At 47.4% G+C, this 14,066-nt stretch overlaps 1 protein-coding gene across 8 annotated transcripts in view; it reads right to left on the bottom strand.

Annotated features, from left to right (window-relative positions):
* Positions 1 to 863: 863 nt before the first annotated feature.
* DRC9 (dynein regulatory complex subunit 9) overlaps positions 864 to 14,066 on the bottom strand; it is a 46,510-nt gene continuing 33,307 nt past the window's right edge. For all 8 annotated transcript variants that reach the window (XM_089331896.1, XM_008266735.5, XM_008266736.5 and 5 more), the window contains 5 exons: positions 9,522 to 9,683; positions 8,186 to 8,260; positions 5,670 to 5,801; positions 3,599 to 3,700; positions 864 to 1,304 (listed from right to left, as the gene is read on the bottom strand). In XM_089331896.1, coding sequence (XP_089188022.1) covers positions 1,170 to 1,304; positions 3,599 to 3,700; positions 5,670 to 5,801; positions 8,186 to 8,260; positions 9,522 to 9,683 — 606 coding nt within the window. In that variant the 3' untranslated portion in view covers positions 864 to 1,169. The remainder of the gene's footprint in view (positions 1,305 to 3,598; positions 3,701 to 5,669; positions 5,802 to 8,185; positions 8,261 to 9,521; positions 9,684 to 14,066) is intronic.

Genomic DNA, 14,066 nt, shown 5'->3' with positions numbered 1-14,066 from the left:
TGTTTGAACGTATTCATACATCAAGTATGGTTACTGCAGCTAAGATGAATTCTGGAGGGGTAGTGAATTCCCTGAAGGAACTGGTCTGTGAAACAGGCCTTTGAAATCAAAATGTACTTTATTAAGGGAGCAGATATCCAGACTACTCCGCATTTGGAGTTCATGAAACACAGATGACACATTAAGGGTAACTTTTCTCCCAGAAATACCCAGTTATGCCACCAGGACAGCTTTAGCATCCCAAGACATTCTATTTGGATTCATGAGAGCAAGAATGGCCTTATGGGCTCGAACAGTCAGCCAGGCACAGGTGCTTCTTTTCATATACCTTAATTATTAGCCTTCATGCCCCTTAGGTGGGAATTGTTGAGTAAGCGGAGCAGAGAGAGACCCTAACGTCTCACTTGTGCAAACTATCTCCAAACTAGCCTTCAAGAGAAGTGTTGCCATCTTTACTATTTGTAGGCCATATTTATGTCCTAACATCTCATTTCTATCTTGAATTCCTAATTTTTATCCTCACCTATTTCCCAGGAAATTCACATAAGCAGCCTATAATAGGATATGTATTCTATGCCACCTGCCCCCCAGTAAAAACACTAAAATGGTAATAAATCTAAGGCAAGCAAAAACCAATGTTTACTACTACTTTACTATGTGTATACTTTGTGAGACACTTTAAAAACGTTATCTTGTAATTCCTACTGAACACCTCAGTTTTGTTCATAAGAGTTGTTTCCCTGTATACACTTTGGATAAAGTCAGAATGAGACATTGTAGGAATTACCCAAGTGTGTGTTAGTGTATCACTATGACAAAGCCTATGAACTGTTTTTGGTGGTTTTTTTGTTTGTTTGTTTTTGTTTTGTTTTTTTTTTGTTTTTGTTTTTGTTTTTTTTTTTTTTTGTGAAAAGGCAGGAAGAACCTTCATAAGGCTACTGGATATACTTGCCGGCAGCATTCAGAATATAAGGACACCTGAAGTCAACAGTACACTCCTGATTCAGGGTTTGAAAACTAATGCAACAGGCAAAAAGAAACCACCAGCCTTCCCTTGCCGAGTCCAAGTTAACCTTGGATTAGTTACCTGTGGTGCAAAGAGATCATTCTCCCTCCAAGCACCCCTTCCCATCTCTGGAACACCAGGAGAAAGGACAGAAATGGCTCAGTCACTTCTTGCCTCTCCTCTTGTCCTTGTCTTTGCCTTTGCCTTTTGATTCTTTGCTATCATCTTTCTCCTTTTTGGGCAGTTTGAAGCCACCAATTTCCTTCCGTATCACAGTGCCGCGCCACCAGGCCTGAAGCTGAAAGACAGGACGTGTGAGTACCACCTCTGGTGGGCCTTCCACCTAAGGGGGTTTTTGAACCAGGTAACCTGTGTCAGAGAATGGTCTCTGCCTAGGACATGGAAGTGGCTAGGTACCCAGTCACCATGGCAATGCTTCCCTGCTGCACAGGACCCAGAGCTAAAGCCATGGACTTGAGTTAAGTTCTTGAGGACTAAGGATACAGGAAGGAATCTGTTTTGCCAAATAGTCCTTCCCACTTAGATACCTGACTTCCTTGTACGGCTGCTTCCTTTAATGGACACCCAGGTGCCCCATAACCAACAGTGTTTGGTGCTTGGGCAGGGGGAAAAGCAAGCACTCAATCAAAAATGTGCAGATGAGCCCAGATGACCTTGGGCTTCCTGGTACATCTCCTATCTGTAGTAACTGAGTAAAGGACCCATTTGCCTCTTACTCTCAAAAAGGATCTAGGGAGGCCGGTGCTGTGGCTCAACAGGCTAATCCTCCACCTGCAGCGCCAGCACACCAGGTTCTAGTCCCAGTCGAGGCGCCGGATTCTGTCCCGGTTGCCCCTGTTCCAGGCCAGCTCTCTGCTGTGGCCTGGGAGTGCAGTGGAGGATGGCCCAAGTGCTTGGGCTCTGCACCCGCATGGGAGACTAGGAGAAGCACCTGGCTCCTGGCTTCAATCAGTGCAGTGTGCCGGCTGCAGCGCGCCAGCCCCAGCGGCCATTGGAGGGTGAACCAACGGAAAAGGAAGACCTCTCTCTCACTGTCCACTCTGCCTATCAAAAAAATAAATAAAAAAATAAAAAAAAAAAAGCTCTAGGGAGCTCCCTTGAATACCTCTGTTAGATGTAACTGTTCTGAATACACTGTAGTCCACTTTAAAATCAAATTAAGTGGGGCCAGCGCTGTGGCACAGAGGTTTAACATCCTGGCCTGAAGTGCCGGCATCCCATATTGGTGCTGGTTCAGGACTCGGCTGCTCCACTTCCCATCCAGCTCTCTGCTATGGCCTGGGACAGCAGTGGAAGATGGCCGAAGTCCGTGGGCCCCTGGACCCGCGTGGGAGACCCAAAAGAAGCTCCTGGCTCCTGGCTTCGGATCAGCACAGCTCCGGCCATTGCAGCCAACTGGGGAGTGAACCATCAGATGGAAGACCTCTCTCTCTGCCTCTCCTCTCTCTGTGTAACTCTGACTTTCAAATAAATAAATAAATCTTAAAAAAAAAAAAATCAAATTAAGTCCTAGTGACTGGGAAGCAGATCCACCAGTGAAGAGAAATATAAGTGGCCTTCAGCTTCTTTACATTTTTGCTCTAAATAGAAGAATCCTGATGGATGGAAAACTCCATAGAAGCTTGATAAATACGTGCTAACTATATAGACCTGGCTCAAAGAAAGCTCGGGTTGGGTCTGCGTGCCTGGTCCCAGGTGTACTTGAAAGCTGCTTGCCCACCAGGGCTCAGCAGATGGCCCTCCTGCGGGGAGAAGGGCAGTCTGAGGACAGCATGTCAGTCCAGCTCACAGGACTTCTGCATCACCATTTTTGCCTGAAAGTATTTCCCAGGAACTGTGAGCTGCCACAGTTACTAATATACACAAGCTCACACATAACTAACTAGGGTCTTTAATCCCTAACCCGCTTCTATCAGAACCCAGCAGTCTGATTTGCAGACAAGACTTTAGGGAGCAGTACATTCAAAGGAATCATTCTGGCAAGAGCTGGTTTGGTTAGAAATCGCATTCCGGGGCTGGCACTGTGGCGCAGCGGGTTAAAGCCCTGTTCTGAAGCACTGGCATCCATATGGGCTCCGGTTTGAGACCAGCTGCTCCTTTTCTGATCCAGCTCTCTGCTATGGCCTGGGAAAGCAGTAGAAGATGGCCCAAGTCCTTGGGCCCCTGTACCCACACGGGAGACCCAGAAGAAGCTCCTGGCTCCTGGCTTCGGATTGGCGCAGCTCCGGCCATTGCAGCCATCTGGGGAGTAAACCAGCGGATGGAAGACCTCTCTCTCTGTCTACCTCTCTCTGTAACTCTGTCTTTCAAATAAATAAAATAAATCTTAAAAAAAAAAAAAAAGAAAGAAATCATATTCCACCTGTGGACCCGGGTGTTGCTTCTGCTGCTAACCACCTTTTTCTAATCAGTGCTGGAAGACTCCAGCACTAACCAACAGCCACACTTCCTCAGGGCCCTCCCATTCTGCGGTAAGCGGCTGAGAGTTTGGTATGAGAAAAGCTTTGTGTTCCGCACCTGAGGCCATCAGTGGCCCTGAGGGACCCTGAGAGGCCGAGGCTTGTTTCCTACCTTTATGATGCTCCTTAATTCCAGGTCATCCTGTTCTATCTTCTTCCTCGTCTTCTCCTTTTCTATACGATCCTCGATGATGACCTGTTCATACTCCCTTATCTGCAAAAACAGACATTAGTTATGTGTTAAACAATCGCCCAACCAGATCTATACTTTCAATTTAAGATAGGTAACAGAAAATATTTTAAATATAAAGATAAATTAGGGGTGAGTGTTTGCCATAGAAGTCAAAATGCCACTTGGGATACCTGTTTCCTATCCTGGAGTGCCAGGGTTTAGGTCCCAGTTTCCTAGTGCACACCCTGGGAGGCAGCAGGTGGTGGTTCAAGTAACTGGGTCCCTGCCACCCACAGAGACCCAGATTTGAGTTCCCAGCTCCAGGCCTCAGCCTGGCCCATTCCTAACTTGCAGGTATCTGGGTAGTGAACCAGCAGATGGAAGATATCTGTCTCTTTGCTTTTCAAATAAGTTTTTTAAGTATAAAGAAAAAAAAACTTAGTGGATTCCTGAATTGCAAATGTTCACATGATAACTATAGTTGCCCCCCAGATTTTTTCAGCTCAATTAATTCAAACAAGTTGTAAATTTTCATAAAAATGAAAGAATAGGGGTGGCTATCTGGAACAGCGGTGAAGACGCCACTCTGTAGTACATCACATGCTGAACCAGAGTGCCTGCGTTTGAGTCCTGGCTCCACTGCCAGTTTCAGCGTTGCTGGTGGCAGCAAGTGATGGCTCAAGTACTTAGGTCCCTACCACCTACATGGGAGATCTGGATTGAGTTCTAGGCTCCTGGCTTTGGCCTGGCTGTGGAGGGCATTTGGGGAATGATCCAGCAGATGGAAGGTCATGTAACTTTATTTTCCTCTCTCTCCCTCCCCCTTTCAAATAAATAAAATTTTAAGATTTTACTTTAAAATTTTTAAATGATAATGTATATATTAACAACCTCAAAATAATGTGATGTTGGGCCGGCATTGTGCAGCAACAGATTAAGCCTCTGCTTGAGATGCCAGCATCCCATATGGGCACCAGTTAAGTCCCAGTTGCTCAACTTCCTGATCCAGCTCTCTGCTATTGTGCCTAGGAAGGCAGCAGAAGATGGCATAAGTACTTGGTCCCCTGCAACTCACAGGGGAGACCCAGATGGAGTTCCAGGCTCATGGTTTCAACCTGGTCCAGCCGTAGCCATTGCAGCCAATTGATAAGTGAACCAGCAGATGGAAGATCTCTGTCTCTCCCTCTCTCTATCTCTGCCTTTCAAATAAATGCATAATTATAATGTGATTATTTTTTAACAGAATTTTCATATGAGACTACTTCAAAAAGTTTGAGGGAAATGCACATTTATCTTTTTTTTTTTTTAATTATTTGAGAGGTAGACAGAGAAAGAAATCTCTCATTTCACTCTCCAAATGTTTGCAACAGCTGGGGCTGGGCCAGGCTAAAGCCAGAAGCCAGGAACCTGATCTGGATCCTCCATGTGGGTGGCAGGGACTCAACTACTGAAGTCATCACCGCTGCCTCCCAGGGTGCACATTAGCAGGAAGCTGGAGTCAGGGATGGAGCCAGGACTACACCCAGGCACTCTGATATGGGTATCCTGAGCAGCATCAGCTACTATACCAAGTGCCTGCCCCATGTTTATCTTTTAATTGGATTTTTACATAAAACTTTTTGAAGTTAAAGCTTTTAAAGATAAGTATCAGCTGTTTTTATAAAAGATGTGGGAGTCCTACATTTACTCAATGAAGAAACCATTATCAGCAGCTCTTCAGACATCACTTACAAGTTGTCTTCAGAGACCACAAAGTAGGAATAACGACACTAGAGTGTCCATCTCAAGGAGTTGTTAAGGGCTAGATAAGTTATACATGCAAAATAGTGGCAGAGTGCCTGGGACAGAGTAGGTATTACGTAAGGGTTAGCTGCTGCTATTGTCCCTGTTGTTGTCGTCGTCATCATCTAAAGAGAATTCCGCTGGTTTATGGGCACACCTTCACTTTGGACCAAAAACAGCATGACCCAGCTCCTGTAGCTTGGCAGTGGGCACCCTACTGCTTCCTTACCAGCTTTGCAAGGTCTTGTAGGTGTGCTAAGTCGCTGGCCTTCGCAGCCTTGAGAGCATTTAGCTCATTCTGTTTCATCTCTGTGTCCTTATCAAACTTCTCCATCCAGAACTCCAGCTTCTCTTCAAGTTTCTGTTTGAAAAGAACATGAAAACATGGCTTTCAACAGGCATAAAACAGCATGTACTGTATGATCCCACTTATATAAGTTTCAAGAACAAGCAAAATCCCTTATAGTGTAGAAGTCAGACAGTGATTACTGTCTGCAGGGACCCTGGGTTATGGACTGGGAATGGCACGGCGGGGAGGCCTCTGGGACACTGGGAATGATCTCTTTCTCTCTGGGTGGCGATTCCAGGGGTGTATATACACAAATATTCAGTCTATATACAATATCCACTTCCTTGTGCATGGTACCCAATTTAAAAAAAGGGGGAGGAGGCCCTTGCAGGTGTCCGGATAAGGAAAGTTGAGAAAGGTAGGCAGAAAACTGAAAGATAAGGAATGGCATCGAGGTGCCAGCATGGCACAGTGGGTGAAACTACTGCTTGCAGCACTGGCATCCCACACCAGAGCACTGGTTCAAGTCCCAGTCGCTCCACTCACTTCTGATCCAGCTCCCTGCTAATGTGCCTGGAAAGGCAGCCGCTGATGGCCCAAGTGCCTGCGCCCCAGCCTCCCAGGTGGGAGACCTGGGTGGAGTTCCAGGCTCCTGGCCTCAGCCTGGCCCAGCCCCAGCTGTTGCAGCCATTTGGGAAGTGAACCAGCAAATGAGAGATGTCTGTCTATCCCTCTTTCTCTGTAACTCTGCCTTCTCAAATAATAAATACATAAATAAAGGATGGAAGGGAAGTACAAGCAAATGAAAAATCCCAGTGAAAGTAAACTGTTCTAGTCAGTGCAGGCTGCTGTAGGCGAATACCGTAGACTGGTGGCTAATGAGCGACAGAAATGCGTTCTCACAGTTCTGGAGGCAGGAGGGGCTGGATCTGGCGCTGGCAGACTCCACGTCTGATGAGGGCCCGCTTCCTGGGCCGCTGCCTCTGGCAGGATGAGCAGGGGTCTCTCTGGGTTCTCTGACAAGGGTTCTAAACTGAGTCATGCAGGCCTCATGCCTGACTCGTCACGTCTTACACTACCAGTGTAGTAGTTAGGATCCCTCCATGTGGATTTCAGGGAAAAATACTCAATCCACTGCGCCAACTATCAAAAATGCCTCCTTTTTTCTTTTATTTATTTATTTATTTATTTGAAAGGCAGAGTGGACAGTGAGAGAGAGAGACAGAGAGAAAGGTCTTCCTTTGCCATTGGTTCACCCTCCAATGGCCGGCGTGGCCTGTGCGCTGCGGCGGGCGCACCACGCTGATCCGATGGCAGGAGCCAGGTACTTATCCTGGTCTCCCATGGGGTGCAGGATCCAAGCACTTGGGCCATCCTCCACTGCACTCCCTGGCCACAGCAGAGAGCTGGCCTGGAAGAGGGGCAACCGGGACAGAATCCGGCGCCCCGACCGGGACTAGAACCCGGTGTGCCGTCACCACAAGGTGGAGGATTAGCTTAGTGACCCGTGGCGCCGGCCCTTTCTTTTTTTAAAAAATCCCACTATAAACCGTAAAAACTCCAACTAAAACAACCACAGCAAAAGCAGGTTTGGCAATTTAATATCTGACAAAACACTATTTGAATCAAAATAATTAAATGAGACAAAAAGATAATTTATATGGATAAAAGAGATACCTTATTAAGAAGATATTATAGGGGCTGGTGTTTCGGCACAGTGGGCTAAGCCATCACCTGCAACACTGGCACCCCGTGTCAGGGCATGGGTTTGAGCTCTGGCTGCTCCGTTTCTGATCCAGCTCCCTGCTAATGCACCTGAGAAAGCAGCAACAGACGGCCCAAGTGCTTCAGCCCCTGCCACCTTAGTGGGAAACCAGGATGGCGTTCCGGGCTCCTGGCTTCAGACTGACCCACACCTGGCTGTTGCAGCCATTTGGGGAGTGAACCAGCGGATGGAGGATCTGTGTCTCTCCCTCTCTGTCACTCTGCCTTCCCAGGCACATTAGCAAGGAGAAGGATCGGACGCAGCACAGCTGGGACTCTAACTGGTGATCTGGTACAGGATGCCAGCATCACGAGGGTTGACTTACACACTGTGAGATCTCCCTCCCTCCCTCCCCACCCCCTCGCTCCTGCTTTCTCTCCATCTTTCTCTTTCAGTCTGATACTCTGCTTTTCAAATAAATTAAAAAAAATTTTTTTTTTTAAAAAGAGAAGCTTCCCATCTAAGCCAAATGATAAAAGCAGAAGACAAATTTTCCCTGTCCTCAAGTTACAGCTACATCATCTATTCAGATGGGTAACTCTGAAAGAAAGCATGGGTCACAGTTCATCCAGTTAGGCTTGTGGAACTATGATCAATTTTCCTTTAAAAACAATTATTTTTGCTCTCCTTGGTATTATGAGTACGATACAAAAGAAAACAGGGGATAAAAAATACAGCATGGGCAACCCACCTGCTGCTCTTTTTTAAGGAACATTTCAATCTCCCTATGAGTGCGGTTCTCTTCTTCCATTTTCATCCGTAGTTTCTGTAAGAACAATAATCCAGTAGCAGTTCTGTGTGGCAGGGCTGGGAACTGGGCATTCTGGGAGTCAGAGGTGCAGCTGGGGTGCAGCACCAGCCCACCTGGGCAGTGGGGATCCTCCCAAGCTACAGTTCGTTCTGTTCAACTCTGCTCATTTGTTCAAGCACTGCCGAGCCATGCGGCTGCCTCTGCACTAAACACGTGCCAGGGCCCCAGACCACAGGCCCATGCACCTGTCACCTGGGAAGAGGTGTCAGTTTAAGGAGAAAAACACAGCTTCAAGTGCACCAGTTTCTTGGCTCAAGAGAAGGATATTCCAGAGGCAGACGTCTGAAACAGCAGCGAAGATGCCACTTGAGACACCTGTGTCTCACGTCCCAGGGCTTGGGTTTGCGTCCTGACCCCACTTCCCATGCTGCCTTGCTGCTGATGTGTACCGGAGGAGGTAGCCATGATGACTCAAGTATGTGGGTCCCTGCCACCCCGATGGGAGACCCAGATGGAGTTCTGGCCTCCTGGCCTCAGCCTGGTCCAGCCCTGGCTGTTGTGGCCATGTGGGGAGTGAACCAGTAGATCACCCTGTCTCTCTGTCTCTAACCCTTTCAAGTAAAATGAAAATTAATTATATTTTTAAAAGAAGAAAAAGGTGAGGTGTGTTTTGTTAAAGATTTATTTATTCACTGGAAAGGCAGAGCAATGGAGGAAGAGACAGAGAACAAGCTGCCATCAGCTGGTCCACTCCCCAATCAGCTGCCAACAGCCTGAGCTGGGCCAGGCCAAAGCCAAGAGCCAGGAACTCTATCCAGGCCTTCCAAGTGGGTAGCAGGGACCCAGGGACTTGAGCCATCTTCCTCTGCCTTCCCAGGTACATTAGCAGGAAGCTGGATTGCAAGTGGAATAGCCAGGACTTGAACTGGCGTTCTGACATGGGGCCGGTGTCGTAAGTAGTAGCTTAAGTCAGTAGGCCACAACACCAGCCCGTGTTAGGGCCTGAGGCCAGCTCTGGGCAGTGAGCTCCCAGGGAAGCAGGGGTTTCAGAGAGGGGAGACTTCCTGGCCACAAAGGATACCCTCTAATGATGCCGGCTCCTTTTCTTACCTGCCTGTCCTGGCAACCATCCGACCTTCCTCCGCAGTGAAGTCTGACCGGCCTTTCTTTCTCCTCACAGCTTTCACTCCCCCTGCCCCCCTTCAGTAGCTGCGGCAGCATCGGGAGCAGCGGTTCAAATGCATCTACCTGGTTCCTTCCAAAAGGCAGGACTCACCTCAATCTCTTCCAGCAAGAGCTCCTCTGCCTTATTACCCTTTTTCTGGGTCTGAGCGATCTGCAGCTCAGTAATTTTTTTCATATAGCAATTCTCTAGGTTGGTTTTGGCTTTCATCTCCTGCAATTGGTCCTTGAGGTGAGCAATATATTCATTCTGATTCTGTAGGGGAAAGATGAGGTTTCTCAATTAAAAATACAGTCTGCCTCTATTCAACGCAGTCAGTGGCTTAAGCTTTGTTCTTCTTTTCTTTTTTTTTTTAATTTTTAATTTATTTATTTGAAGGGTAGAGTTTCAGACATAGAGAGGGAGACAGAAGTCTTCCATTCACTGGTCCACTCCCTAAAATGGCCACAATGGCCGGAGCTCAGCCGATCCAAAGATAGGAGCCAGGAGCTTCTTCCAGGTCTCCTAAATGGGTGCAGGGCCCCAGGACTTGGTCTGTCTTCCACTGCTTTCCCAGGCCATAGCAGAGAGCTGGATCAGAAGAGGAACAGCCGGGACACAAACCAGTGCCCATATGGGATGCCGGCACTGCAGGCAAAGGCCTAGCCTGCTATGCCACAGCTCCAGCCGCATCTTTTTCTTTTTTTTAGTTTTATTTATTTATTTACTTATTTAAAAGGCAGAGTTAGAGAGAGAGAGGGAGAGAGAGACCCTCCATCTGCTGGTTCACTCTCCAGATGACCACAACATCCAGGGCTGGGCAAGGCCAAAGCCAGGAGCCAGAAGCTTCCTCTGGGTCTCCTACATGGCTGCAGAGGTTGAAGTACTTTGACCCTCTTCCACTGCTTTCCCAGGTGCATTAGCAGGAAGCTGGACCAGAAGTGGAGCAGCCAGGACACGAACCGGAGCCCATGTGGGATGCCGACATTGGCATTGCAGGCAGTGGCTTTACCCACTACTCTACAACGCAGGCCCCTATATGCCATTTTTTATGGGGGTCTTGGACTTGAGGATCCAAGGATTCTGGTATCCTTGGAGGTTCTGGATCAGTTCCCCTCAGATACCAAGGGACAACTATAATCACCTCTGAGGTATTCCAGTCAGGGGAGATATTAGTGTTTCTATTTTATAGAAAGTAAAACCTAGAGAGTTCAGCTGACTTACCCAGGTTCACATACCTTGTGGGGCTTGAGTGGGAAAACGGGTCTTTTGACTTATGAAAATGAGCTAGTAATGGGAAATCTATGTTGGAAATACAGACAATCCTAATGGTATGCTTACGAAGGACCCTCTTAGAACTATTTGTTATGTTTCATTTTCATTTATACTATTCATGATTTTTGACTAGCTTTCCCAGACTGTGATAGCAGAAAAATAGATCCCATTCCCTGTTGATTTGTAATGTAAAAGCTAAGCTAAGGACAGATATCCAGCCTCACAGTCCTGGCGCCTGCGTCTGTATCAGATGCCTGCGTCTGTATCAGATGCCTGCGTCTATAATAGAATACCTTGGTTCCAGACCTCGCTCTGGCTCCTGACTCCAGCTCTGATGCAAACTCTGGCAGACAGTGCTGATGGCTCAAGTCATTGGGTTCCTGCTGCTCACATGGGAGACCTGGATTGAGTTCTTTGATCCCGGCTCCAGTCTAACCCAGCCTTGGCTACCTGTTAGGAGCATTTGGGGAATAAACTAAAGATGGGAACTACTTTCTTACTTTCTCTCTTTCTCTCTCTCTGCCTCTCAAATAAATAAATATTCTCTTTTTAAAAGAGCAAAGCTTGGGGCTGCACTGTTATGTAGCAAGTTAAGCTGCCAACACAGCACCAGCATCCCATATGGGCAGTCATTCGAGTCCTGGCTGCTCCACTTCTGATCTTGCTCCCTGCTAATGTAACTGGGAAAGCAACAGAAGATGACCCAAGTACTTAGAACCCTAAACTAATGTGGGGGACTGGGAGTGAACCAGAGGATGGAAGATCTCTCTCTCTCTCTCTAACTCTTTTTTTTTTTTTAAGATTTATTATTTAATTTATTTGAAAGTCAGAGTTACACAGAGAGGAAAGGCAGAGAAAGAGAGAGAGAGTGTGTGGTGGAATGAGAAGGCCATGCCAAGATGGCTGCTGCCAAGTGAATGTCACTCAGGAATGGCTTTGAAACCCACCTGGCAACGGAGCCTGCCTGGAAACAGGCTGTGATTGGATGGCTTTGAAACCCATCTGGCAATGGAGCCTGCCTGGAAACAGGCTATGATTGAGTCCTGGCTGCACTGCTTCCAATCAGCTGCCTGCCGTGCGCCTGGGAGGCAACAGATGATGGCTCAAGAGTTTGATTCCCTACCACGGATGTAGGGAACCTGGGTGGAGTTCTGATCTTCTGGCTTTGGCTTGGCCCAGCCCTGGCTATTGCAGGCATCTGAGGAGTGAACCAGCCAATGGAAGGTCTCTCTCTCTCTGCCTTTCAAGTAGATGAGAGAAAAAAAAAAAAAAGTTACACATCCTGCAAGCTCCATGAGGGCAGGGACTGGGGCTGTGTAGATCTCTGCTGTAGTCCATGCCTGGGACTGAAGAAATGTATTATTTATTTATTTAACTGGTAGAGTTATAGACAGTGAGAGAGAGAGTGACAGAGAAAGGTCTTCCTTCCGTTGGTTCACTCCCCAAATGGCCGCTACGGCCGGCACTGTGCTGATCCGAAGCCAGGAGCCAGGTGCTTCTTACTGGTCTCCCATGCAGGTGCAGGGGCCCAAACACTCGGGCCATGCTCCACCGCCCTCCTGGGCCACAGCAGAGAGCTGGACTGGAAGAGGAGCACTGGGACTAGAACCCGGCGCCCACATTGGATGCCGGTACCGCAGGCGAAGGATTAACCAAGTGAGCCATGGCATCCCAGAAATGTCGTTTCTTAATGAATATGGAGACCTGAAAATTGCCAAGCAATGGGCAACCTGCAGAGCTTTCACACGTGTTCACATGAATCCTTATACAGCCAGCCTCCATGTATGGGTTTTACATCTGTGGATTCAACCAACTATGGATGAAAAATATTGGGAAAAAAATCCCATCTGTGCTGAATGCAATTTTTAAAAGTTTTTTTTTTTTTATTTGAAAGAGTTATAGAGAGGGGCCGGCGCTGTGGTACAGTGGGTTAAAGCCCTGGCCTGAAGCGCTGGCATCCTATATGGGCACTGGTTCGAGTCCCGGCTGCTCCTTTTCTGATCCAGCTCTCTGCTATCACCTGGGAAAGCAGAAGATGGCCCAAGTCCTTGGGCCCCTGCACGCACGTGGGAGACCTGGAGGAAGCTCCTGGCTCCTGACTTCAGATCAGTGCAGCTCCAGCCATTGCAGCCAACTGGGGAGTGAACCATCAGATGGAAGATCTTTCTCTCTCTCTCTTTCTCTCTCTCTCTCTCTCTTGTTGCTGTTGATTTCATTCCTGAGAGAATTCATTCTGAGAGGAGGGGTGTGGTGGAGGCAAGAGGCGCGGAGTCACCACACAGACCCCAGGAGTCTGGTGAAAGCCGGCCAGAGGCGAGCAGCGCAGACTCGTTTATTTCAGTTGGTACAACTGAATCTGGTCAAGGGGTGGTCTATGCCCTAACCAATCACAGCCTGTTTCCAGGCAGACTCCAAAGCCATCCAATCAACAGCAGGTTGAGCTGCCACTTGGGATTCCAACATTCCATATTAGGTCCCAGCTGCTCCACTTCTGATCCAGCTCCCTGCTGATTTGCTTGCAAAAGCAGCAGAAGATGGCTTTGCAAGCCATGGCAGAGATCTATATGGAATTCCTGGCTCCTGACTTTGGCCTGGCCCAGTCCTGGCTATGGCGGGCATTTAAGGAGAAGTGTGCATTCTGGTGTGTTCTCTCTCTCTCTCTCTCTCCCTCCCTCCCTCCCCTTTTTGAATGAATGAATAATTTCTAAAAAAAATTATCAAAATTTGAGTAACTTCAGAGACATGTTCAGAGCTAACAGCACAAGGAAACTTATGAGAGTACTTCAAAAAACTCATAGAAAATGGAATTAAAAGATAAGTTTATTTCAGTGCAAAAAATGGTTGAAGTCCATGCATACAAGTGGTCTACAAAATGTTCAAGGAAGGTATATAGGATGAAGAAACCGTGCATGGATTTCAAAAATTTGAGGGGAAAAATTAGCTTTCAATTCGATTTTCCATTTTTCTGTGAATTTTTAAAAAATAAAAATGTCTTATTCATTTATTTGAGACAGACAGATAAAGCTCCCATCTGCCAGTTCACTCCCCAAATACCCTGTGACCAGGGCTGGGCCAGGCCAAAGCCAGCAACCAGGAACTTATTTTGGCAAGGACCTAACTATTTGAGCCATCACTGGCAGGAAGCTGGAGTAAGGAGCCAGATCCAGGCATCAAACCTGCACTCTGACAGAGAATAAAAGGATTTTTTTTAAGATTTATTTTTTAAAAAGCAGAGTTATATATATATAGAGAGAGAGCTCTTCCATCTGCTGGTTTAGGACAAAGCCTGGAGTTTCTTGGACCTCCTAGAAGAGGCCCAAGCACTTGGGCCATCTTCTGCTGCTTTTCCCAGGCCATTAGCAGGAATGCTGGCTTGGAAGTAGA

This window comes from Oryctolagus cuniculus, chromosome 4 (assembly GCF_051225735.1).
Source record: "Oryctolagus cuniculus isolate XC-2025 breed Fujian yellow rabbit chromosome 4, ASM5122573v1, whole genome shotgun sequence".
Lineage (NCBI taxonomy): Eukaryota > Metazoa > Chordata > Mammalia > Lagomorpha > Leporidae > Oryctolagus > Oryctolagus cuniculus.
Note: the sequence above shows the minus strand (reverse complement) of the source record. Positions and strands in the feature narration are given on the sequence as shown.